Raw genomic sequence first — 23,421 nt, forward strand, 5'->3', positions numbered from 1 at the left:
CCCACTCACCCACCACCAAGCCCCGACGTGGGCTGTTCTTAACTGCAGGGACTCCGTGGTCACCCCTTCCCTTCTCAAAGAAGGTGGCTTCTGACGGGGGCTTGGGTGGGGAGCGGAGGCCAGGGAGGAAAGCCCCAGGCCCCAACTCCCCCCACGAGTGTCCGGCCTAGGGTCTCCAGTCCCAGACTTGCCAAGAACCAAGCCAGGCAGCACCAGGGTTCCGAGGGTCCTGGCGCCTGCAGGACCGAAGGGGTCCTGCCCTGTGGCGCGCGTCGTGGCCCTGGAGAAAGGACAGCCGAGGCGCGGCCCCTCACCGTAGGGCAACGATGACAGTCCAAGTGCATTTTATTGCCAGTCTGACTTCAACACAAGGAAAGATTAAAAGCAAAGCAGAAGAGCTTGCTCCCTTGCTCCCCTCCAGACCGTGGCTGGTGCTGGACCAACCTGCTGGCGGGGGGCGGGGAGGGTGCATGCGCGTGTGTCTGTCTGTGTCTGTGTCTGTCTCTCTAATTTCTTCCTCCTGATGGGGTGGGGCTGTTGCCAGGCTGCGGGAGGCCCCTTCCTGTGGGGCACAAGGTGCCCTTGACCTGGGGGATGGCAAGCAGGCGACCTAGTTCTTGGGCTTTTTGTGGCTGAGCTGGGGGGGCCTTCAGGAGGGCTGGCCATCAACTAGTGGGGAGGGAGGTGGAGGGCAGGGGGGAGTGGGGGGGGGTGCAATGGGAAACAGGCAGAACGGGCCTCCAGGGCAGGAGCAGCCAGATCGGGGGCCTGAGACACAGGAGGGTCAGCCCAGGTCGCGGCAGAACAGACCCCTGGAGTGACAGCACAGCACCTGTGCTCACGGGGCTTGGTGGCAGTGCCTGGCCCACATCTCCCTCAAGGAGTGTCGTCCTCCACATGCCCATCCCCGAGGCCCGTGGAGTGAGGCCCAAGGAGAACAGGCAATACTAGGCCACTCTAGAGCAGTCGCTTTGCTGGAGGCCACCCTCACCCCATCTCCATGGAGTCAGTGACCCGGGAAGGCAACAAATAGGGGACGTCTTGCCCGTGTCCCCAACAGCCAGCAGGGATCTCAGACCTTGAATTCAAAAAGCAGGGCAGGTCCTGCCCAAACTCCCTCTGGTGCGGCCCTGCGGCTCAGGGTGAACAGACCCAAAAGAAAGCTCGAGCTCCGAATGTTACACATGTTCCATGTATTTCCTGAACACTTTGTGGCTCAGGCCTGCTGGGTCCTGGCTGCGCTCACGAGTGCCTGTTGTGGATGGAGAACCGGCCCATGATCCTTTGGGTTCGGTGAGGGCTGGGGACCTCGGGGACACTGGTCCGGGCGGTGGGGTGAAAGCCTGCGCCGCTCGGAGGCTCCAGCAGCCGCCCCAGGCCCAGGCCCGCCCACTGGCCCCTCGGGAGCCTAGTAGTTCACAAGCTGAGCCGGGTAGACTCCGTCCTTTCTGTCCAGCTACAGGAGTCAAAGTAAAGGGGCTCCGTGAACGTGGCTGGGCCCCCACACACCCCATCTTCCCTCGGCCCCTTGCCCGCCCTCCCCATGTTGCTGGGGCAGCATGTCTGCCCTGTGTCCCGCAGACCGGGAAGCAGAGACGGGGGGCCGCACCCTTAGGGCCCCTCCCTGCCCCCCACGCCGAGGCCCAGCACCTGCTGGTCCTGCCTGGGGGCCACACTGGGCTTCTGGGCCAGGGGCGGCTTCTTGGTGGTCCCGCTGCGGGGGGCAGCACTGGGTCGGCTGTGCTCCTCCTCGCTCGGCACCCCCACGCCGCCAGCCAGCACGTAATGCTGCTTGCGCAGCTCTCCCAGCCGCACGCGCTCCGCCTCCAGCGTCTTCTCCAGCTCCAGGACGCGAACCTGCAGCCCCACACGCCCGCTCAGCATGGCCGCGTGGCCAGTCCCGTCCACCCTCCCGGGGTTCAGCCCTCGGGGAGGAGCTGGAGGCACGAAGGCCAGCAGCGGACACACCTGGGTCTCCATCTCCTGCTTCTTCAGCTTGATGAGGGACAGGCCGGAGAAATCCATGGTGTCTGTGGCCCGCCGGGGGGGGGGGGGGGGGGTTAGTCTCTGTGCACCCTCCCCCGCCCCAGCCACCACCAGGGCCCAGGCTCACCTCTTTCTTCGATTTGCTCCTGGCCTGACTTTGTGGAGGCCACCACGTTGGCCGCCATCTCGTTGACGGTGCGGGAGCACTCCTGCAGGCGGCTCAGGTGCGGGCTGTGTTTGTCTGCCTTCACCTGGGGGAGCGTGGGGGCAGGTCAGGCTCACGCCCATCACATGGGGCCCGTCTGCCACAGCCGGGACGCGAGAGGCCACCACGCATGAAGCCTCACCTTGGACGCTGCCACCAGCTGGGCCGTGCTGGCTGCGATCTCATGCGAACAGACGATGAGCTCTTCATACTTGCCCGTGTGGAGCACCACTCTGTCGGCCGACTCCCTGCGGGCAGAGCCAGGCGGGGCCTGGGTCTTGGACCTTCTGGGCACCAGGCCACCACCACGCTCCCTCCCCAGACCCTGAGCACCGAACACCCTGCTGCCCCCCACCTGGGGCGACATACACCAGCTGCGTGGCTCCCCAGCCCACGGCCTTGGAGGCAGAGATGAGGCCTTCAGTCCACCTGGAGTTCTTGGCATAAAATTCCTGCTGCGTGGCTGCCCCCTAGTGACAACAGGAGGGCAAGGCAGGGTGGGGCGGACGGGTCAGTGATGCCACAGGTAGAAACAGATCCCCACGTGGGGCCCCTCTGCCTTCACTTCAGCCACAAGGATCCGTCCCTGGGCCGTGGGGGGGATTCAGGTGTGAACCCCGGGCACACTATCAGTGAGCTGGGGGGCGGGGATGTCTGATCATTTTGCACACTGCAGGCAGCTCATGCCCAAAGGAGCCCTGGGGTCAGCTGAAGCCCAGGGTTTGGGATGTAGGGGGGCTCTGAGCTCCCGGCCCTTTCAGAAATCGGGCCTGCTCACCCTGCCGCCCTCCACAATTTCCATCTGCAAGCTGGTGGACGTTGTCACCAAGAGCCGGATGGCCTGCCAAGACCAAAGCACATGTCACTCTTGGGGTGGTCTTCCCAGACACACAGCCCACCCTGGGGTCCCAACCAGTCACTCACCTTCATCAGGTCTGTGCAGGAATTGAGGATCCTGAGGCGAACAGGAGGGTTTGGGGGGCGGGGGAGTGGGGGAAGCGGGGAAGTGGGGGGTACAGGGGGGGAGGGGGGAGAGAGCGTGAATCCAGTGTGACCCTGGAGAGCCTGCCCTCCGCGTGGACGACACAGGTCTGACGCGCGTGTTCAGCAGGCTGGGCTCACAGGGCAGGCTGGGCTTTGCTTGTTCCCAGTCCCTGCTGGAGAGCCAGGCAGGCGGGACAGAGCTCCCTGGGACCCGGGGGCTCGGGGGTGGTGCAGGAGGGGGGCTCACCTTTCGTTCACCTCTAGCTTCACCCCAGAGCTGGCATGGCGGGCCTGGTTCATCATGTCCTGCAGCCAGTGACAGGTGTGAGCAGGCGGGGAGGAGGGCAGCGTGGGAGCGAGGGGGGTGCGGTGCTAGACCGTCCCCCGCCCCCCAAATAGCCAGCCCTCTGCCCCGCACGCAGCCCAGCGTAGCCGCAGGGCTCCCGCAGGAGCCGGGGGAGCCCTCGCACCCCTGCCCTCACCTCGATCCTCCGCACAGCATCTTCGATGGCCGCGGATGTGGCCGCCATCTCCTTGTCCACCATGGCCCCAAGTTCCTCCTGACGCACATCCAGGCTCTTGGGCTTCAGCTCCTGGGGAAGAGGCATCAGGAGTCAGGGCAGACGTGAGCCCCAGCAATCCCAGGGAGTCTGGGGGAGGCAGGAGCAGCAGTGCTGGAAGGCGGGGGGGGGTGGCTGCTCGGTCCCTGCCCTGTGTCCTCCAGCCGTCAGCCCCACAAACGAGCACCGGTTCAGCCGAAAGTAAAGGCAGGTGCAGGGAAGTTGGGGCCCCGAGCCTCATCCCGGCAGACCCCAGGCCGCACCCCTCACCTGGCCCAGCCGCAGGATGCCCTGCAGTGGGGTCCGTACCAGGCCCGGCTGCGCCTGCTGCAGGGTGTGCTGCTGCTGCAGCCGCCCCGCGAGCTCCAGAGCCCGGGCCCCACACTCCCTGCACGTGTCAATCAGGCCTGGGGAGAGAGGTGGGTCAGGGGCCTGGAAGACACCCCCGCACCGGGTCTGACGCCAGGCCCGGTCTGTCCCCCGCCTTCCCTGGGTCCACCGCGGGCGCCGTGTGGGGATCAAGCCCGGGGCCCACTTACGGTCGGCAGGGTCGGTGGGTGCCAGGTGGGAGGTGGCACCGCCATGGACGATGGTGTCTGCGGCCAGGTAGGAGAACTGCGTCAGGGCTGCCACCAGCGCAGAGGCGTCTGGGGAGGGAAGGAAAGACAGAACCCTCAAGCCGCCACCAGGGAGCCAGGCTGGGCCGGGCAGGCTGCTCAAGTCCTCTGCCCACAAGCCCAACAAGCACCAGGCTCCAGTTTATGGAGCAGAAGCTCGGAGGGGACAAGAGCCTACACCAAGGTCAGGTGGCCAGACGACAGCGAAGCTGGGAACAAAGCTAGGTCTGGGTGATGCCAGGCTCACGGGCAGGCCGGGCTGGGCTCCCGGTGGGCGTGCGCCGGGGGACACGGCTCTGGGAGGCTCCCCAGCGGCAGGAGGCAGCCACGGTCAGCGAAACGGGCTCCCCAGTGCCGGCGGCCCCTGCCCTGCCTGTTCCGGTCCCCCCACCACCGTGCTTACCTGACCTGGACACCAGGTACTGGGCATGGCCCTTCTCCAGGGCGCTCACGGCGTCCAGGGCTGCCTGGGCCCTGCTTGCCAAGTAGTCTGCGGGCACCAGGAGAAGCGGTCAAGGGAGGAGCCTGAGGCCTCATCACCCTCCCGCCCCTTCCTCAGGGCGCGCCGCGCACCCACCAGGCAAGGCCTCGGCCCGAAGGGACCTACCTGGGGAGCTGGTGCAGCGCAGGTGCAGGGGGTCATCCAGCTTGGCCACGGCGTCCTGCAGGATGCGCTCGGCCTCGGTGGCGGTGGCCCGGAGCACCGCAAACTGCTCGTCCACGAGCCTCTGCTGCAGCTCCTGCTCCTGAGACTCCTGGGGGGGACGGGAGAGGTGGCGTGGACATCCCGCCGAGGGTCAGCGCTGTGGCGGCCAGGCAGGCGGCCAGCTGGGACCCTCACTGGGGAGGGAGGTCTGAGGAGAGGAGAGGCCCCAACCCACCCCTGTGCTGGTATTGCTCTGTCAGGAGTGGGCGGGGGGGGGGGGCCGGGGGGGGCGGGGCAGGGGCAGGGGCAGCTCAGCAATAAAAAGGCAACCGATGGGGCGCCTGGGTGGCTAAGTCAGTTGAGCGTCTGATTTAGGCTCAAGTCATGATCTCGTGGGAGTTTGGGCCCCACGGTGGACTCTCTGCTGTCAGTGCAGAGCCCACTTCAGATCCCGTGTCCTCTCTCTGCACCCCCCAGCTCGTTCACTCTCTCTCAAATAAGTTAAACTAAAAAAACAAAAAGGTTGCAGGGAAATTGAACACTGAATACGTTCCTAGCAGGAACAGAAATGGCACAGCCACTTTGGCTCATGGCATTACCCACAACAACCAAATTGAGGACAAATAGCCACCAACTGATAGTTGAGTACAAAGAATGCGCTCTGGCCGTGGGACGTGACTGGGCCACGACACACAATGAACCCTGCAAACACTGCTCAGGGAAAGGCGGCAGTCCTGTGGTGTGGCCCCATCCACGTGCAATGCCTGCATCAGGTCGATCCAGAGCCACAGAGGCGGGCAGGGGCTGTCAGATGGGGTGGGGATTAACTGCTTCAGGGGTGAAGAGTTTCTTCTTGGAGTCGTAAAAATGTTCTGGAAGTACCGGGGGAATGCACAGCCCTGCACACCAGTCCCGGCCCAGCTGCTGCTGTGGTGAGGGTGGGGGCTGGGGGGGGGTGTCACCTTGTCTGCCAGCCGCCTCTGCAGCTCAGCTGTCTCCCGAGAGCCGCGCTGCTGCTCCCGGCTCAGCGCCTCCTCCTTCTCTCGCACCAGGCCCTGGGCCGCCCGAAGGTCTGCCTCCTGACGCTGCACCTCGCTGCTCAGCTCGGCCTTCTCGGCATTCAGTGCGTCCAGCCTCGAGCTCAGCTCCGAGCCACTCTGCGAACAGCGGGCAGTGAGCGGGGCTTCCGGAGACCTCGCCTGCACCCCGCCCCCATCAGCTCTATAGACCACTCCAGAAGGCCACATTCTCCTTACTGCCCCCTTAGAGAACTTCCTGAAGCCAGGACCTGCTCCTGTGTCCCCTAGGTCCGAACCACACCCCAGGCCTGAGCCACGCTAGCGGCATGTGGCCATGGTCCCGTTCATGGGAGAGAGAACCCTAAATCCTGCCCCCACCCCCCTCCCCGCAGGGGCCATACCTGCTCCGTGCGGCTCAGGGCCTCCTGGGTGCGCACCAGCTCCCCTGCCTTGGCCTCCAGCTCCCTCCTGAGCTTCTCTAGCAGGTCAGTCTGCTCCTCCAGCTGGGACAGGACAGCGTGTCACAGGGGCGGGGTGGGGGCAGCAACGCCAGAGCCGGGCCGCGGGGACCCAGGCACACCTGGGACGCACCTTCAGCTCGGACTCCCGTCTCACTTGCTCCATCTGGAAGGCCAGCTGCTCCTTCACCCGCGCCACCTCCTCCTGGCTCTGCTGCGTCACCGTCAGCTGCTTGGCCGTGTCCGCGTTCTGCGCAGGTGGGGGGCAGGCTCACTGCTGGGCACCGCCACGGCCCCACTCAGCCGGCACCCGCCCCGCCTCTGCCTACCTTCCTGAGCAGCTCGGCGTGCGTGCTGATGAGCTCGCTGTGCTTCTCCTTGAGCTTCTGGTAGCGCGCCTCGGTGGCGCTGGCCCTCCCTGCGGAGGGGGGCAGGAGAGGCGGTGGTCCCGGGCTGCCGGCTACCCCCCCCCCCCGCCCCCCAGCCCGGTGCGGCCCACGCACTCTCGGCCTCTTCGCGCAGGCCCTGGTTCCGCTCGCCCTCGCGCTGCGCCGCCCGCAGCTGGGCCAGCTCGTGGCGCAGCTGCTCGTTGTCCACCAGCGCCTTCTGCTTCTGCTTGCGCTGCTCCTCCAGCTCGGCCTCCAGCGCGTTCACCTGGCCCTTCAGCTGCGACACGTAGCGCTGGGCCTGTGCAGCAGGAGCGCGGCGGTGTGGGGCCCGCGCCTGGGGGCGGGGCGGGGGGGGCGCGCCGCACAGCCCCGCCCCCGGCCCTCACCTCCAGCTTGATCTTCTCCAGCTCCGCACGGAGCGCCTCCACCTCCCTCTGCAGGGCCTCGATCTGCACGTCCCTGGGGACACATGGCCTTCAGTCAGTGGGGACCACAGCTCGCCCCCCCCGCAGGCGGCGCCCGGGCCCTCACCTCACCTGTCATCCTTCAAGGAGCCATTGGGGGGTCCGAACGTCTGCTCAAAGAGGTCAGCCACCACCTGCCACACAAGCACGGTGACCCACGGCCACGTCCCCGGGCCCGGCAGGCCAGGGGAGGGCGGGGCCAAGGGACACCCAACCGGAAGTGGGGGAACCTCACCGCCGGCTCCCCAGCTGGGGGCCCCGTGCTGATCTCGATGAGGTTCTCGGGCTCCTCATCCTCAGGGGCCTCCTCGGGAATCACCACCACAGGCTTGATGTGCTCGGCCAGTGCCGAGGCCCGCAGGAAGTTGGGAGGCCCCTGGGGGAGGGGCAATGAGTGGGAGGTGCTCGCGGCCCTGGAGGAAGCCCCCGTCAGTCGTCCCCAGAGCCCAAGCGCCCAGAGTGGGAAGAAGGCTGCAGCCCGGGGGGGGGGGGGGGGGGGGGGGGGGGGGGGGCGNGGGGGGGGGGGGGGGGGGGGGGGGGGGGGGGGGGGGGGGGGGGGGGGGGGGGGGGGGGGGGGGGGGGGGAGATGAGGGGATGTCACAGAGGGGCCCCAGCTCACCAGGCCGCAGAACTCCTCCCTGCCCGAGCCGTACCTGTGAAACTGCTCATGGAACCGGTCCCTGTGGCCTTGCAGGGTGTCAGCTGGGAGACCTGAGGGCAGGGACATTGGACAGGACTTCCCCTCTGCCCCGGCACCTGCAAAGACTTAACCCTCCCTCCCTCCCGTTGCCACTCTGCTCCACCACATTCTAGAAACCATCCTAAAGAGAGCACCTGATGCCTGGCCAGGCCCCCCACCAACTGGGAGAGTAAGGTGAGGGGAGACCCCCTGTGGGAGTGCGGCTCTTGACTCCGAGGTGGGTGAGTGGATCATCGCGCGCCAAAGTCGGCATCTTGACCCCAGCAAGCCTGACCGGCATCTGCCTGTAGGGGGCGCTGTGAAATTGCTCCTGGACTCCAGCCTAGGGTGACAGCATTCCAACAGCTCATTCACCCCAGGCCCGTAGTTCTCAGGGTGGGGTGCAAGGACAGAGACCTCTTCGGAGGGTGCGCCAGGGTCAAACCCTCCGTGAACACAAAGGAGGTGACATGCGCCTCTTTGGATGTGTCACGCCAGCCTGCAGGACACGAGGCGCCACCGGAGGCTGACCTCAGATGCAGGCGCCATGGCGGCTGCCAGACCAGGCGTTTCAGAGAACAACCGTGTAAAACCACGGCCCTCTTCTCCCTAAATCCTTGTGTTGGAGAAGAGGGTTTTTCCTACATTCTTTATGTTAATGGATAGGGTCTTAGGGTCACATTGAACTGACAAGTATCCTTTAGGGACGCCTGGGTGGCTTAGTCAAGCGTCCGTCTTCGGCTCAGCTCATGATCTTGCGGTACATGGATTTGAGCCCACGTGGGGCTCTGCGCTGACAGCGTGGACAGAACCTCCTTGGGATTCTCTGCCCCTCCCCCCCACCTCTCAAAAATACATTTAAAAAATTGCTATTTTTTAAATGTTGCTATTTTTTATTTTTTATTTTTTTTATTTTTATTTTTTTTAAATTTTTTAATGTTTTATTTATTTCTAGGAGAGAGAGAGAGACAGCGTGAGCAGGGGAGGGTCAGACAGAGAGGGAGTCACAGACTCCGAAACAGGCTCCAGGCTCCGAGCTGGCAGTCAGCACAGAGCCCGACGCGGGGCTCGAACCCACGAACCGCGAGATCATGACCTAAGCGAAAGTCGGACGCCTAACCGACTAAGCCACCCAGGCGCCCCTAAATGTTGCTATTTTTTAAATGTCTTGATTGTCATTGCTGATACAATCAACATCTATCAATGTAAGCCGCCTAAACATGGCCCTTTGTGGCTCTGGCCGAACCTCAGGGGGCCCGAGGCAGGGCGGCCGGGGCTTGGGGGACTTACAGGCGTGCAGCTTGAACATGAGCTTGACTGTGTAGTGGTAGAGGTGGCTGCAGTCCTGGATGACCTGGATGAGGGGGGCCAGGCGGCACTGGCCTGAGGACATCTGGGACACAGCGATGGCTGTGTTGAGCTGCCGGAAAACTGCAGAAGTGGAGGGAGGAGGGTCGCATGGGAAGCTGGGACGCGGCCTTGGTGACAGGCACAGTGAGAGGCGTGCAGAGTGCAGCCCCACGCCGTTATCTCGGGGCATCGTTAGAGCAACCCTGGGAGGTGCCAGCGGCCTGGGGACCTGCCTTGCCAGCCCCGGCCAGCCAGGACAACTCTGTCCCAGGCCCTCGGACGCCAACACACTCCAAACTGCTGGGACAGGAGCCCCCTGGGCTGTGGCTGCCCCAGACACTAGGGGGCCCTCACAAACCAGCGCAACAGCGGGGTCGAGGCAAGGAACACAGCTCGGTTCAGCAAGCGTCTCCTAAGAGCCACCACGCACTGCACCCAGGACGAGGGGCTGGAGGTATAGGGTGACTTCGATGGTCCTGTACCCGTGGGCCTCAAGCTCACCCAGAATCTACGGGGGACGGAGGCAGCTCAAGGTTGTGTAGCTCATCTTACAGCTGTGGCGAGAGCCACGCGGCAGCCAGACCACGACTTGGTTCTGCAAACCCCAAGTGACCCCAAACCTCACTTGCTCTGGGAGTCAATCTCCCCTGTCCCTGACAATCAAGGCTTTCATCAGCACAGCTGAGTAGGAGGGCCAGGGACAAACATGAGGCTGCCCCTACCACGGCCGCCTCTTCTCTAGGGCAGCAAGAGAAAGGACAACGGGCAGACCGCACGCCAGGGTGGCCCACACACGACACAGATGCCGGGACAAGCCCTGGGGCCCTATCCTCACCTGGCCTAGGGTGGGACCGTTTGCAAACCTCCAAGCCCAGGAGGGGAGGGATGAGGAGCAAGACACAGCTAAGCACGGACCCTCACCCTCTAAATCTGAACTTTCAATCACGTCACTCAAGTACATTTTCCTATAAAAATGGAAACACACATAAAACACTATTTGGGGTCTGATATAAGGCAAAGCCATTTCTTCCCCGAGGGGCAGCCAGGAAGGCTCTCCAGGGAGACACCGGCCTGTGGACCAGAGATCAGCGTTGCAAGGGGTGGGGCGCCCGACTGTGGCCCTTCTGTCTTCCCTGGTGGGCACCGCTGTGAGAAGCACGTCTCGTCCCTGCCAGTCACAGGCCGGGCCATGCTCCCCAGTGAGACCTGGGCTCCTCTGGGTGCAGCTCGGAGTCCGGATACAGGAGTGCCAGGAGGCAGCCCAGACCCCCCTCTCCCAGATCCAGATTTTCCCATAAAAAGGCATTTGCTACTCCTTCTCCGACAAAGAGCACTGAGTCACCCAACAAGCCGTCCTGAAGCTGGCGCCCAGAACGATTTCCTCTGTGGCCCCGAGAGGGTGAGCCCCCTAAGACTTCCTGTGCAGCGGCTGCTGGGTCCCTGGGCTGCAAAGTCCATGACTCACAGGCCTTTTATAGCCGGAAACAGGCAAGGTGACCCAGATCAACTCTCTCCCGGGTGGGCTCTGTAGATGCCCGAGGCCAGGGGGAGCCTGGATCAGGTAGGGCCGTGCCCCAGACACCTCTGGGGCCTGGCGCCCCTGGCACCCTGCAAGGGCAGTGAGCACCTCCCATGTCCTGGGGGCACCTGGAGGCCTCGTTACCCCCTCCTGGCAGGGGCATGGATACCAGGGCGGGGTAAGCTGGTGGGCTAGCTTCCCATCCGGCTCTGGTGGTTCCCTGAGGAACGAGGCCGGACCCGGGGCAGGGGGGAGGGGAGGGGGGGGAGGCGGGGACACACCAGGAAGGGGAGGCGACCAGGCCTCCTCCTGGGTTGGCTTACCTGATTCGGAAAGCCTCAGCTCACAGTCCATGTAATCAAACATCTCCACAGTGAGCTGGAAGCTATGAGGGGAAGGGGGGGGGCAGGTGCTGAATGGAGGGGCGGGCAGCTCACACCATGAGACACCCCCCCACAGGCAGGAAGAGGGAACACGGTTCATCCACGCGCCTCTGCACAGGACAGCCATCTTACAGGCAAAGAGGCCAGATTCCAAATAAACCCCAGCCCTTGAACTTCAGCCTCATCTTCTGGGGACAGGACCCTCTGCCCCAGCCAGCCGCTGATGAGTGCCTGGCCTCATGGACCCGCAGCGTGGACTGCTGAGGGAGCCACCGGGGAAACTGAGGGAGAAAGGAAGCGGCTCCAGGCAGCCACACTGTCCCCAGGGACTCACATGTTGTTGACGTCAGTCCCAGCAGTCTTCTCCAACACTTCGTCTGTCACCTCTAGGCCCGCAGGAAACTGAGGGTGCTATGGAGAGGACACCCCCACTCAGCTGAGGCCCATGCTGGCCCTAGCCCAAAACTGGTCTGGCTTCTGAGGAAAGGAGGAGAGGCCAGGGATGCCCCCCCATCTGCCCTGGGCACCAGCTAAGGGGGTGTAGGTGATGGAGCAAAGGAGGGGGGAACATCCAGCCAGGGCAAGAGGCCGCCTGGAGTCGAGGGCAAGGCGGACACCACCCCTGGCATTGGCGGGAAATGTCTCAAGGTGCCCTGACTCTCAAGGCATCCTAGGCACCCCCGGTTTCCCCTCAGGTCAAGGTTGGGACATAGCAGATGCCACCATGCGGCTTCCAGTACCTGAGAGAGAGAAAAGCCCAGGGCCCCGCACCCCCAGCCCCATGAGGTCACGGCAACTACCTTGAGGTGGAAGGAGATTTTGGTCAGCAAGAGTTTGGTGTACACATTCACCAGCTGTCCGTAGCGGTCATGCAAATGTCCCTGCGGAGAGAGGAGCACTGGGGTGAGGGTCTCCTGCCCCAGGAACGTGCCCACAAATCCTACGGAACCTGTTCACACTTTGGGGCCAACGAGGAAGCAGAGGCGGGAAGGTGCAGGACGCCGGCTGAGCGTCCCTCTTCCACCTGCCACACGGACGGATGTTCGTGCACAAATACCGCTCAGCCCTCCAGAGGTGGCCAAAGCATCTCTCCTCGGGGCCGCCACCAGCCCTGTGCTTTGTCTACGGCTCTGTGTTTAATTTTTTTTTTTTTTTTATTTTACTCCTAGCCCTTCTTGCCAGAGAAACTCTTGTGAGAAGGCGGCTTTGTCCAGGGCAACAGGCCAGCCTGGAGTTGGAACACTTCATTAAAATTCTGGGGGCAGCCGGGAGGCGCATTCTGCTGGGTGCGTGTATGCAGCCTCCCAGCTGCCATCCAGTCACCTCCTAACACCGTGGCTGCCGCGGGCATGCCAATTGGGCCTGCGTCCACAAACGTCACCACAGGCACTGTTGTCTTTACTTCAAGGGACATCTGCGAGACATGGCAGTTTGTGTCCGCTCCGGGCAGGCCTCCCTCTGAAGCTCAGCTCTCAGAGGCTGCCCTGCCCCTGGCCTAGCCCACGAGGTCCCAGCGGTACTCCCCGGGGACACATATTAGGTCACAGATGCTGTCCCCCACCCCCAAATTCTCTGAGGGTCTTAGAGTAGATCTAGAATATAAGCTCTTGGGGCTCCCAAATTTATTATGGATAAAAATCTTCTGGGAAGTTTTTTGAACCCAGTTCCCAATCCTGAGGTTCTAAAGCAGCCAGTCTGGCAAGGAGTCTGTGCCCCTTACATTGGCTGTAACTGCCAGTCAGACACCCAGACTCCGGTGTCGCCATATTTTCCAGCTCACAGGGACCAGCGGTTGCTGAGTTTCTGGAGCAGGGCCATTAGTTATGCGTTTGGAACTTCCTGGACAAGACCTTTAAAGCAAGGTTGTGTTTCATTTACTGACCCAGGTCCGCCCCCACGGTCTCCCCAGATAACATCATGACTTCTGCCCTGAGGGAAAGGAGGAAAAAGACGGCCATCTGCAGGGAGCTCCCATTCACTCAGCCCCACGAGCCTGGGGGGGGGCGGCGGGGGCGGTCAGCACGCCAAGCAGGACTGGGGCTGGGATTTCTGGACTATGCCCTCTGCAAGGTGCTGAGGCCACTGCGCTCTCTCATGGCACTTACCCACAGATCTCCGATCTCCCGGATGTTGCTCCGATGGCGCTGGCAGTCATGCAGCACCTGAAGCGCAGAGGAGAGACGGGGAGAAGGATGAAGAACCCACACCCACCGCCTGCAGCGCGGAGGGGAGACGGGGAGAAGGATCAAGAACCCACACCCACCGCCTGCAGCGCGGAGGGGAGACGGGGAGAAGGATCAAGAACCCACACCCACCGCCTGCAGCACGGAGGGGAGACGGAGAGAAGGATCAAGAACTCACACCCACGTGGGGGGATGGGGAGAAGGATGAAGAACCCACACCCACGCAGGGGATGCTGGAAGGGAAACGGAGAGAAGGATCAAGAACTCACACCCACGTGGGGGGATGGGGAGAAGGATGAAGAACCCACACCCACGCAGGGGATGCTGGCTGGCATGCGGAGGGCAGGCAGGGACGGGCCCAGGCAGACGTGGGGACGGGCTCTCATTTCACAGGGCGGCTGCACTGCCTCCCTGGGGCGCTGGCCTGGCAGGTGGCCCTGGCCCCTCAGCACGGAGGGCAGCACTACTCACATTCGGGTGCCCGTCTCGGAGGACCTTGTGCAGCACGTGGCAGAACTTCCAGCTGAGGATGGAGCTGCTGGGAAGGGGCAGGCCGATGGCGTAGGACCAGAAGGTGAAGGCCCCCTTCTCATGGTGAGTGCCTAGAATGATGCCTACCAGGGTCAAGGCCAAGTGCAAGAGGCAGAGAGACTCAAGTGTAGGGAAGGCTGGGGTGCTCACGGGAACAGCTGAGTGATGCAGGGGGCAGGCTGGCCCCTCACCCATGGCCACCCAGCACCTTCTCCCAACACCCCTCTCCCTCCATGTTGGCAGGAGTCCACCAAAAGCTACGGTTTCCTGCCAAGGTCAAGCCTCACAAATTTAACCGGGCCCAACAGCCTAAGACGATAGACAGGGTCCCCCAGATAAGACTGAGAATGTGGAAGCAGCAGAGCAAGGCAGGAGGCCCCACTGGGCCACACAAGCACACGCCTTCTCGGGCCTCTGTCTTGTCGACGGCACACTTCACAAAGCTCTGGTGGCCGGTCGCCTCCACTGTCCCCCACCCCCCAATTCACTCCCACCAAGTCCATGGCAGAAACAACACAGGGCAGCCCCACACCCTCCTCTCACTCTCCCCGCCTCCTCCCAGAGACCAAGAGGGACAGCGGCCGGCCTGCCCGAAGCAGGGAAGGATACGCCGCGCATGCTTCTCCTTCACGGGGGCCTCCTGGGTGTTGATGGCTTTGCTGATGCTGATGGCCTGGGAGGGAACAGAGGAGGCAGAGTTCAGAAACCCACAAGGCAGACTTCCCCAGAAGACACAGGATGGATTCTTCCGTCAAAGGCAGGTGTAGAGATGCAGAGGAAAAGGATGCTCTCTCAACCTACGTGAACCAGAGCTCTGAAGACTTCTTACACTTGACATGTACAGCTCAAAACAAGTTAACACCTGACACCAAAATGCCCCTGGGAGCCTTCTGGGGGCTACGAAATGAGGACAAAGGCTGGCTGGTGGCTGCAGGAGGCCACCTCTGGGCAGACAACAGCGTATGCTTAGCTCACCACAGAAGGGGAGGCCCCCTGGACCCCAGGGGGAGCGGCCAGTCACAACAAGGTGGCATCCTCCGCCCCGTCCCTCCTGAACCCTCGTGATGCTCCGTGAAGACCTGTGTGTCCCCCACAATCCACGTTACTATGGGGCAAGGCCGCACTGCCACTACATGGAAACAGGAGAAACCCAGGTCCTGTGGCCCGTCTGCCACACAGCCACCTCCCTCCTAGATGCAGACAAGTCCTGACTCAGTGCCCACCCTCAATGAAGCAGATGGCGACTGTGGCCCTACTGGGGGCAGTGGGAAGTGGGGGGATCTGCTCAGCATACCCGCTGTCACTTGAGCACTGAGCAAGCAGCCATGCCGTTTGTGGGCAGAGGTCCTCACCCATGTCCACCTGCCCGGGCCCTGTCCCCTCCCCCTTAGCTCAGGGTCCCTGCAGCCGAGGCTTCCTGGATAGGACTGCTCCCTCAACCAAAGGGCCCCGGCACTTACTGCCGGCCCCAGCTTTACTGGCGGGGGGGGAGGTATTCCTCCCCTGCAGGAAGGTTCCTCAAGCCTCCATCCAGCTACCCAGCACTGAGCTGGGGACATCAAGGTTTGTGGCTGGAGAAGAGCCATCGGGTTCACTGGCAGGAGCGACAGGCAGGTCCCCAGCAAAACCTACAGACACGATCCTTCCATCTCCCACTGGTCCTTGGCCAAGGCCCACGGCAGCCTGCCCCCCAGGCCGTGCTAGGACCTGCGATGGCTAAGCACGGGTCCCGGCTGCTGTGTGCTCTCACCCTGCTGCCCGGGACCCACGCCAGCAGGTCAAGGCCTTGTCAATAGGACACACTTGTATGGTGGCCTGACTCAGGAGTGGGGAGGGGACGGGACTGAGAGAGCCCCACAGGGCAGCCCCGACACTCGCTTTCTTCTTGGCCTAGAGGCCACCGCGCTACCCGCCTCCAGCATCCACACAGAATAAATGCCCAGCTGGCGAGGAGGCGGTTTCACCTCGGCACACGCCCACCATGAACCGACTTCGGGCCTACTTGGCAAGGCTGTGAAGTTCCCTCTGTCCGTAAGAAACCCTACAGGGGCGAAGACAGGCCTCTTGCATCAGGCAAGCAGCTGCTGAACCCCGCCCGACCACAGAGCCCACCGTGGCCCCACTCACGGGGCCACAGGAGTGCTGACCGCACACCGGGCCTCTCGGGGGCTCCCCTCCCCTCCCCTCCCAGGGTCCCAACAGAAACCCAGACAGGCTCTGGCTTCTCTTATTCCCAAAGCCGCAGTGAGCCAGACCTGGAAGGCTCCCTTGGCCATCTGTTTGCCAAGCCTCTGCCAGCACAGCCTCCCTGAGGCCTCAGCGCCTGGCTTTGTTCAACAAGCATCACTGAGCAGCCGCTGGGAGAGAGGCGGGGCCCAGGCCCTACTTCTCCCCGCCCCACGTAACCACCACACCCCACCCAGGCACACCTCTGTCCATCACAGTGGTGGCGACAGTGAAGATCACTAACCGCCATCTCCTGGGTGACTACACTGTTCCGGGCATAGGCGACACACCTTCAGCAACAGCCATAGGAAGTGGGCATGAGCCCACCTTCCTGATGAGAAAACTGAGGTACAGAGAGGTTAGGCGTCCTGTCTGTATGGCTACTAAGGGCAAAGCCAGGTCTGGCTGATTGCTGTGTCCTTAGTGACCCTGCTGTACAGTGTCCCAGGCTCCTTCCTCCCGTACGGACACAGAGCTGGGAAGGGGCAGGCAGGGGTGGCTGTACCCAGGGCACGGATGTGGGGGCCACACCTCCCCCAGCAGCAAGCAGCTGCCAGCTCCTAAGCCAGGAGCGTCCGGTCTCTGGGGGGTGTAACTCCATCCTCCCGCTGCCCTGACACCTGAGCTGGCTCTTCTGATGGCTGCCACCTGGTCTAGCCTGATCCGGAAGATTCCGGGCAAAAGCAGAGCTAAAATGACACATGCAGAACAGGCCTAGGAGGCTGTGGATGCAGAGATGCAACCCCAAGTCACAGCAAGCTGAAGGGGCTCCTCTCATATTAACTGCTCCCCCTCCTGGGGGTCAGCAGCTGGAGAGCAGAAGCAGAGGCGTGCCCTGAAGGCAGAGGCTAGCTAGGCCCCAGCAAGGGAGGGCAGTGGTGGGGCAGGCGGCCCCTTCCACTGAGCAGGGAGGGGGAAGGGAGGAGGCTGCATGCAGCCTAGGCGGCAGGAGTGCGTGGCTGAGCAGCGGGTGGCGCCAGGGTGAGGCAGTCCCACCTCCCAGCCTTCCCCCAGGTCACTCAATATAGCCTTTACTTCACCAATGGCCCAAACGTATACTGAGCACCCGCTCATTGCTGGGCACTGGACCCCTTGAAAGACCACCCTCACCCCCACCCCCACCCCTTTTGGGTCTCTGCTCACCAGTCCCCTTCCTGCTGCCACCCTGTTTCAGTCTCCCCTGATTAGCACTCTTCCATGCACACAGCTACTCAGCACCCCGACAGGGAGGTCTTCCTTATTTGTCTGTTATCCGAATGTCAATGCCATGAGGGAAGTGGTTCTGCCTCTCTGGTCGCTGCTGTACCCCCAGCCCCTAGATGGTGCCTGGCACATGAAAGATTTCCCAAAGCGGGAGCCCCAGTGAGATGTGGTGCCATGGGCACACGTAGGGTCTGGGCGTCAGGCTCCTCCTCTCTCCCCACCCGCCCTCCCAGTGCTGGCTGCAGGAACAGGGTCCCTCCTGGGGTGGGAACACGGCCCCGTTGTGTGCAGGGCAGCAGATGTGTGGGTCGGGAAGCCTCACAAGGAGGCACAGTGTTCACACAGAGGGAGTCTGTGCACACTTCACAGGGCCTCACTTTTCCTACCAGGCACAGCAGCCAAGCCTCGTCCCAGGAGGGGATGTCAGGCTCCGGGGATGCCCGTCTGCCTCCCTGGCCTATGCTGAGCGGGTTGTAGGGGTGGGAAGGGCTTCGGGGTTCTTCGCGCTGGCATCTACGCTGGGCGACTGCACCACAGCTCAGCTTCTGGGGTTTACAGGCTCAAGGCAACTCTTGACCACAACACTTCCGTCCACACAGCAGAGTATCCTCACAACAGCCCGACAGGCAGCTGGGGGAAAATGCAGAGGGGAACCCAGCACCACCTCGTGGGTTCTCCCCAGCCTGCCAGCCTGAAAAATGGGCTTCTTCCTGCCCTGGGACAGCCACCCTGGCCAGAACTACCCCAGCAGCTCTGGCAACAGCAAATCTAATCCCTCACGGCTGCGGGATCGACTGCCCTGGAGAGCAACAGCTGGGAGCGGAATGGACCGATCAGGGCCGCAGGCTCCAGGCAGAAAACCCAGAGCTGGAGAGAAGGGTCCTGGGGTGGGAGGGGGGACAGATGGTGACCGACTGGGGGTCCGTCTGCTTATCAGACTCCCAGGGAAAAGGGGGAACAGTTCCATCGATCTTCTGGTGGTCAGGATGGCGGGGCCAGGGGGCGGTTCTCCCCACTGCAGGAAAGCAGGCCAAGAACAGTGGGGGGTTCCGGGGCAGCCGTGAGACCCCAGGAAGGCCCAGGCGGCCTTTGGTGGGAGCTGGAGGGTCTGCAGAGATGGGTTTCTGAGACCAGGGAGCAGTGAACAAGGACCAGTTTCATGGGCAATCAGGCCACTGCTACCCTTTCTGTGCTGGAAAAAGCCAACAAGTCCACACCCCAGGCCCTGGGCAGCCACCTCGCCTGCAACCCTCCACTTGTTCCACCCTGAGTCTGGATGGCGAGCGGCCTGACCTTCCGAAGGGCAGAGGCGGGCACAAGGCAGGAACAGGCTAAGGGATGGAAAGGCCCCAGCATGCTCTGGAGACAGAGTCACAATCGCCAGCACCGAAAAGCTGCTAAAAGGTGTATGTATTTCATGCCACAACGACAGAAAACTAGGCTCAATAACTGGATAATAAAATGATTTTTATCAAGTTCAGCCATGTGCCAGGCTGGGTGCTGAGCACTCTGCCCGTATTACTTCATTTAATCTCCTAAGTAACCCTAGGAGGAGGCAGCCGAGGAAAACCAAGCCTTAAAGAAGGTAATCACTTGCCCAAGGACATAATAATGAAATGTTGACCAAGTGCTTCTCCCTTGCCAGGCACTGTTCTAAGTGCTTTGCATATGACTTGACCCTCACACGACCCTCCCTCCCCGCCATTCACACGGACACGGAATGCGCGGGACTGGGCCCAGGCTGCCCGGCTCTGGCGGCTGCCTTCTCGGCCGCCACACCACCACTGGGTCCCGGAGGAGGGAGGCTGGGCCAAGGAAGCAGTGTGTCAACAGACACCCTTCTGTGTCCTGCCACAGGAATCCAGCACCCCTAGGGCCACTGCTGCTCAGGGAGGGCCTGGCCCGACTCCAAGTCAGGATGCACATTCTGGATCAGGGATTTGTTCAAGCCTCGGGTAGTAACAGCATCGGGGCGGCGGCACCGAGAAGCTCGTATACCTCCGTGGCTCCCCACTCCTGTGAGCAAGGGCCTCGGACTCTGGGCTCTGACCTTCATCTCCGCTCACTCTGGCTCCCTCCCAGGGCAGCTACGGTCCGGGAGCCAGGACAAGCGAGGCCTGGGGAGACAATCCAAGGACCAGGCCAGACGGAGTGGCCAGTGGTACCCGTCCCTGGATGAGCAGCTGGCAGGGACACGCACCAGGAAGCATCCCAGCAGGTGCTGGTTCAGGAAAGAGGAAACTCATGGGGCAGCCAGGCCAGGACCGGAGCCATCGCAGGTGGTACCCGAAAGGCTGGGTGGCTGGTGGGGACTCCAGACAGAAGCAGGGCCTCGAGGCGTGGGCGTGGTCGGCGAAGCCAGGTGACCAAGCCTGGAAAACTCCAAGTCAGCAGCTGCTCACAGCAACCCAGTCCCTGCCCCACTGGCTGTGGGGCTTCACAAAGAGCAAAGGGGGCCCCGAGAAGTCTGGGAAGAGCCACACAGTCAAGGAGGGCAGTGGGGAGGAGACAGCCACTGAGCACAGAGCAAGAGTGTGGGCATCTCACAGAGCCACAGCTCCTCAGCCCAAAGTTCACCAACACAAGTTACACTGTTATTTTTTTATTACTTATTTTTTGAAAGAAAGAGCATGAGGGAGGGAGGGGCAGAGAGAGAAGGAGACACCAAAACTGAAGCAGGCTCCAGGCTCTGAGCTGTCAGCACAGAGCCCGACATGGGGCTCAGACTCACAAACTGTGAGATCATGACCTGAACCGAAGCTGGATGCTCAACCAACTGAGCCACCCAGGCGCCCCCAGTTACGCTGTTCTGCAAACCCACAGCCCTCACTCGGCAAGGGGCTAAGGGGCTGCAGAGGACACAGCCCTGGCTGTCCTCTGTGAGATCAGACATCCTAAACACACCTTTGCCAGGAGACCCAGCGTCTGGGGACAAAGACAAGTCTTCCCAGTGGCCTGACCAGCGATGCTATCGCCCCCCAGCCTGCACACACAGTCACATTATCCCATCTCACGGGATGGGAAACTTCCCCTTTCCAGACAGAGGCTTCCCCGTCTGGGAAGCAGGAATGAAAACCCCTGGGTCTTCTAGAATGCAAACATGCACAAAGCTTGTCCAAAACACCTTGCTGTGTTTCAGCCACCCACTTCCCCCTCTTCTTCCTCACGGGACAAGTCCGGTCCCACCCTCCAGGCACATCTCCCGTCAACTCTCAACTAAATGCTTCTTCCTGGATGATCTTTCCCAGCCGCCCTCCTCGGAGAACAGCCAATTTACTTCCCCGAGGACATTTATTATCCCAAACCGTCTTGTTTACCACTTAGTCTCAGCTTTTACCTCCGACCCCCAAACAGATGTCCACGGCACAAGGGACTCTGTGAGTCCTGCTCCCCGCCGTATCTCCAGTCCCCAAACCCGTGCCTGGCGGTCAATAAATCTTTATTGGATGAGTCAGAGTGAACACTTGAATGAACAAAAGCTCTTTGACACATACGTTCTGGTTAAATTCAAGGCAGTGAGTGTCTTTCTCCAGCTAGTAATTTAACCACTAGTTAAATAGTAAAAGCAACTATAAAACAATTTCTATTCTTAAAATCAATCCCAAAATGAATCAGACTTAAGCCTCCTTGTGCCGTTATCACGACACTTCACAGAGGCACTCCGTGAGGCACAAAAGCGTCCTTTCAAGAGCCAAGGCAACGGGGACCGGCAGAGAGGTGGGGTATTCTGCTTTAGCGTCTCCAAAGAGTGCTTTGAAGGACAGAGAGACCTCATTCAAAAGCATCTGCCATCTCAAAGGCCACTGCCCAACGAACGCAAGCACAGGACTTCTAGGGCTGAGCTGATGTGGTCGCATGCGAGCGGGGAGGAGCCCAGCAGCTTGCTAGTTTTGGCAGATGGGAAGTCAGTGACGCACACTGGTTCCTACCCTGATTCCTTCAACCGCTCAGCTGGCACCTCTGGTCATCCGCACGCCCCAGTCCCTTCTGGGTCACAGCCCTGCAGTCGCCCAATTTATGGAAGTGGGGGGGGGGCCTTGTCGACGCCTCCCCTCCAGGGGGTGGGCGGGTGCCAGGGAGGGGGCTTCCCTCTCACCAGGACGCAGCTAACAGGTGGCAGCCTGCCCCAATGCCACCCCTCCCCAGGGCCCTGCAGGTGACATGCAAAGAGAGGATGATGCAGCCTCGAGTCCCGCCTCCACAGGCTGCCTCTGAATGGACAGGGAGCCGGCCCTGGTGGCTTCCTTCCTCGGCCCCGGTGAGATCACTCCACAGACCTGTCTGTCCCACGAGCCAGGGGGCTGAGTCACCCCCTGGCAGTGAACCCGCCGCAGTTTGACGAATGTGTTTATTTCAACAAGACATAACCCTGCCTGGACTGAACTCTTCTCCATGGGCTCCGTCCTTCCCTGCGGTGGGTGCCTTGGGTCTCACCAAGGGACAAGCGTCAAAGACAGGAGACCTGCTGCCCCCATGGCTCCTCGGTGCTAGGACGTAAGAGGAGCCAACAAGGTCCGGCCTGAGGCTCTCGGGGTTCGGTGGGTAGTAGCCAGGGGCTCAGAGGGGGAAGCGACGCAATCCCTCCGCCCGTGGGCCTGCGCACACGCCCGCCCTCACGGCTGCCGCAGACAGACACAGGGAAAGGGTGTTTCGGTCAGGATAACCGGGACGCTTGGCAAGGCGGTGGCGGGGGGTGGTGCTCAGCGGCTGATGGCTTCACAAACGAGGGGATATTGGAGTCCACCCTGAGAACAAGGGAGGGGGGAAGCGCTGGCAAAGGCATCCCCACTCTCTACACCAAGTGTCTCAGGTTAACAGACTGGGTGTCCCTGACCCTCAGCCAAAGGGGCCTCGGCTCCAGAGCTTCCACCGCAGCTGTGGGATCGAGCAAACCAGCACCCAGCTGGGTTTCGGTCACAAGCGGGCCGGCCTGGGGCAAGGCGCTGGCCTCCCCCCAGCCTCTCTGGGGCTTCCCCCAAGCTCCTGGGCCTCCCAGAGAAGGGGAAGTGCTTCTGGAGCGTGAGCGCTGGGAGGCTCATTCTCCCAATAGAATGGGGGCTGCTCCCCACCCTCCCACACCCACCCGCTCCTGCTGCAGAGAAGTCTCTCTCCCCGACGGCCCTCACTCCCCCTCTACAGACAGCTACACCAGGGGCCCAGGGACAGAACCCAACGGGGACACCAGGCCTCATGTCTGCTCTTCCGTACACAGCAAAGCAGCCACCACACAGCTGCCTCGGCACCAGGCGGTGCCACAGACCCTCCCAGCCAGCCCGGGACACGTGCAAGACCGCGTCTCCCTCCCGCAGGCAGGTCTTGCTCTGCACGGCTCTGCCAGAGCGCGCCTGGCCCTCTCACACTTCTCCTGCCTCCTTCTCGGAGACAAAAACTCTAGGAGGGGACAAGGGAGGTCTTTACCTCCCTGGGGCACAGCCCAAGGCACCGGGCGCGAGCCACACAGTAAACGGTCCCCACCAACGTGTCATGGGGGCAAATGGCCATCAACAAAAGGGGAGAGGGAAGGATGGGCAGCCCCATCCCCGCCTCAACCCGGGCCAACAGGCCACCTGACACCCCGAGAGCGGAGGAGATTCTGGGGGATTCTGGCAGCCGGGGGAGTCAGGAAGGCAGCTGCTACCTGAGCATCACCAAGGGGAGCGCATCGTGGCGTGGGACAGCAGCGCACGTGGCACGAAGGGCACAGCTCACCACCCATGACCTACCCCAGCTGACCCGGACTCGGGCAAGGAGCAGCAGCCTCGGGTGGCTGGGCGCCGGCCTCTTTCCCTCCCTGTCAGAACGCCTGGGCACCCCTCCTCCTCCCCACGCCACCCGTCCGCACCAGATGCCGGGCACTGCGCCCGCATGTGGGGACCTCATGTCCCGCACGACAGTGGGACCGAAATGGGAGGGTTCTGGCTGCCTCCCACATGGTTTAGAGTTCTTCCCAAACTCTGAGGCCAGGGGAAATTTTTTTTTGGTAAACATTTAAATGAAGCCCCAAAAGGGGTTAGTGACT

At 62.2% G+C, this 23,421-nt stretch overlaps 1 protein-coding gene across 1 annotated transcript in view; it reads right to left on the bottom strand.

The window, feature by feature from the left end:
* Positions 1–327: 327 nt before the first annotated feature.
* Positions 328–23,421, bottom strand: part of HIP1R (huntingtin interacting protein 1 related) — a 28,629-nt gene continuing 5,535 nt past the window's right edge. Inside the window, exons 2-31 of the mRNA XM_039240806.1 lie at positions 14,583–14,646; positions 13,914–14,056; positions 13,365–13,421; positions 12,060–12,140; positions 11,594–11,670; positions 11,200–11,261; positions 9,298–9,438; positions 7,961–8,039; positions 7,564–7,741; positions 7,401–7,462; positions 7,251–7,323; positions 6,979–7,162; positions 6,805–6,893; positions 6,609–6,725; positions 6,419–6,520; positions 5,961–6,155; positions 4,960–5,107; positions 4,756–4,842; positions 4,275–4,382; positions 4,006–4,142; positions 3,658–3,768; positions 3,423–3,481; positions 3,116–3,146; positions 2,970–3,032; positions 2,561–2,661; positions 2,334–2,439; positions 2,114–2,237; positions 1,969–2,030; positions 1,651–1,857; positions 328–1,456 (exon numbers count right to left, since the gene is read on the bottom strand). Of these exons, the coding sequence (XP_039096737.1) occupies positions 1,409–1,456; positions 1,651–1,857; positions 1,969–2,030; positions 2,114–2,237; positions 2,334–2,439; positions 2,561–2,661; positions 2,970–3,032; positions 3,116–3,146; positions 3,423–3,481; positions 3,658–3,768; positions 4,006–4,142; positions 4,275–4,382; positions 4,756–4,842; positions 4,960–5,107; positions 5,961–6,155; positions 6,419–6,520; positions 6,609–6,725; positions 6,805–6,893; positions 6,979–7,162; positions 7,251–7,323; positions 7,401–7,462; positions 7,564–7,741; positions 7,961–8,039; positions 9,298–9,438; positions 11,200–11,261; positions 11,594–11,670; positions 12,060–12,140; positions 13,365–13,421; positions 13,914–14,056; positions 14,583–14,646 (3,096 nt within the window). The 3' untranslated portion in view covers positions 328–1,408. The remainder of the gene's footprint in view (positions 1,457–1,650; positions 1,858–1,968; positions 2,031–2,113; positions 2,238–2,333; positions 2,440–2,560; positions 2,662–2,969; positions 3,033–3,115; positions 3,147–3,422; positions 3,482–3,657; positions 3,769–4,005; positions 4,143–4,274; positions 4,383–4,755; positions 4,843–4,959; positions 5,108–5,960; positions 6,156–6,418; positions 6,521–6,608; positions 6,726–6,804; positions 6,894–6,978; positions 7,163–7,250; positions 7,324–7,400; positions 7,463–7,563; positions 7,742–7,960; positions 8,040–9,297; positions 9,439–11,199; positions 11,262–11,593; positions 11,671–12,059; positions 12,141–13,364; positions 13,422–13,913; positions 14,057–14,582; positions 14,647–23,421) is intronic.

This window comes from Hyaena hyaena, unplaced genomic scaffold (assembly GCF_003009895.1).
Source record: "Hyaena hyaena isolate Hyena2069 unplaced genomic scaffold, ASM300989v1 scaffold_0, whole genome shotgun sequence".
Taxonomy (NCBI): Eukaryota; Metazoa; Chordata; class Mammalia; order Carnivora; family Hyaenidae; genus Hyaena; species Hyaena hyaena.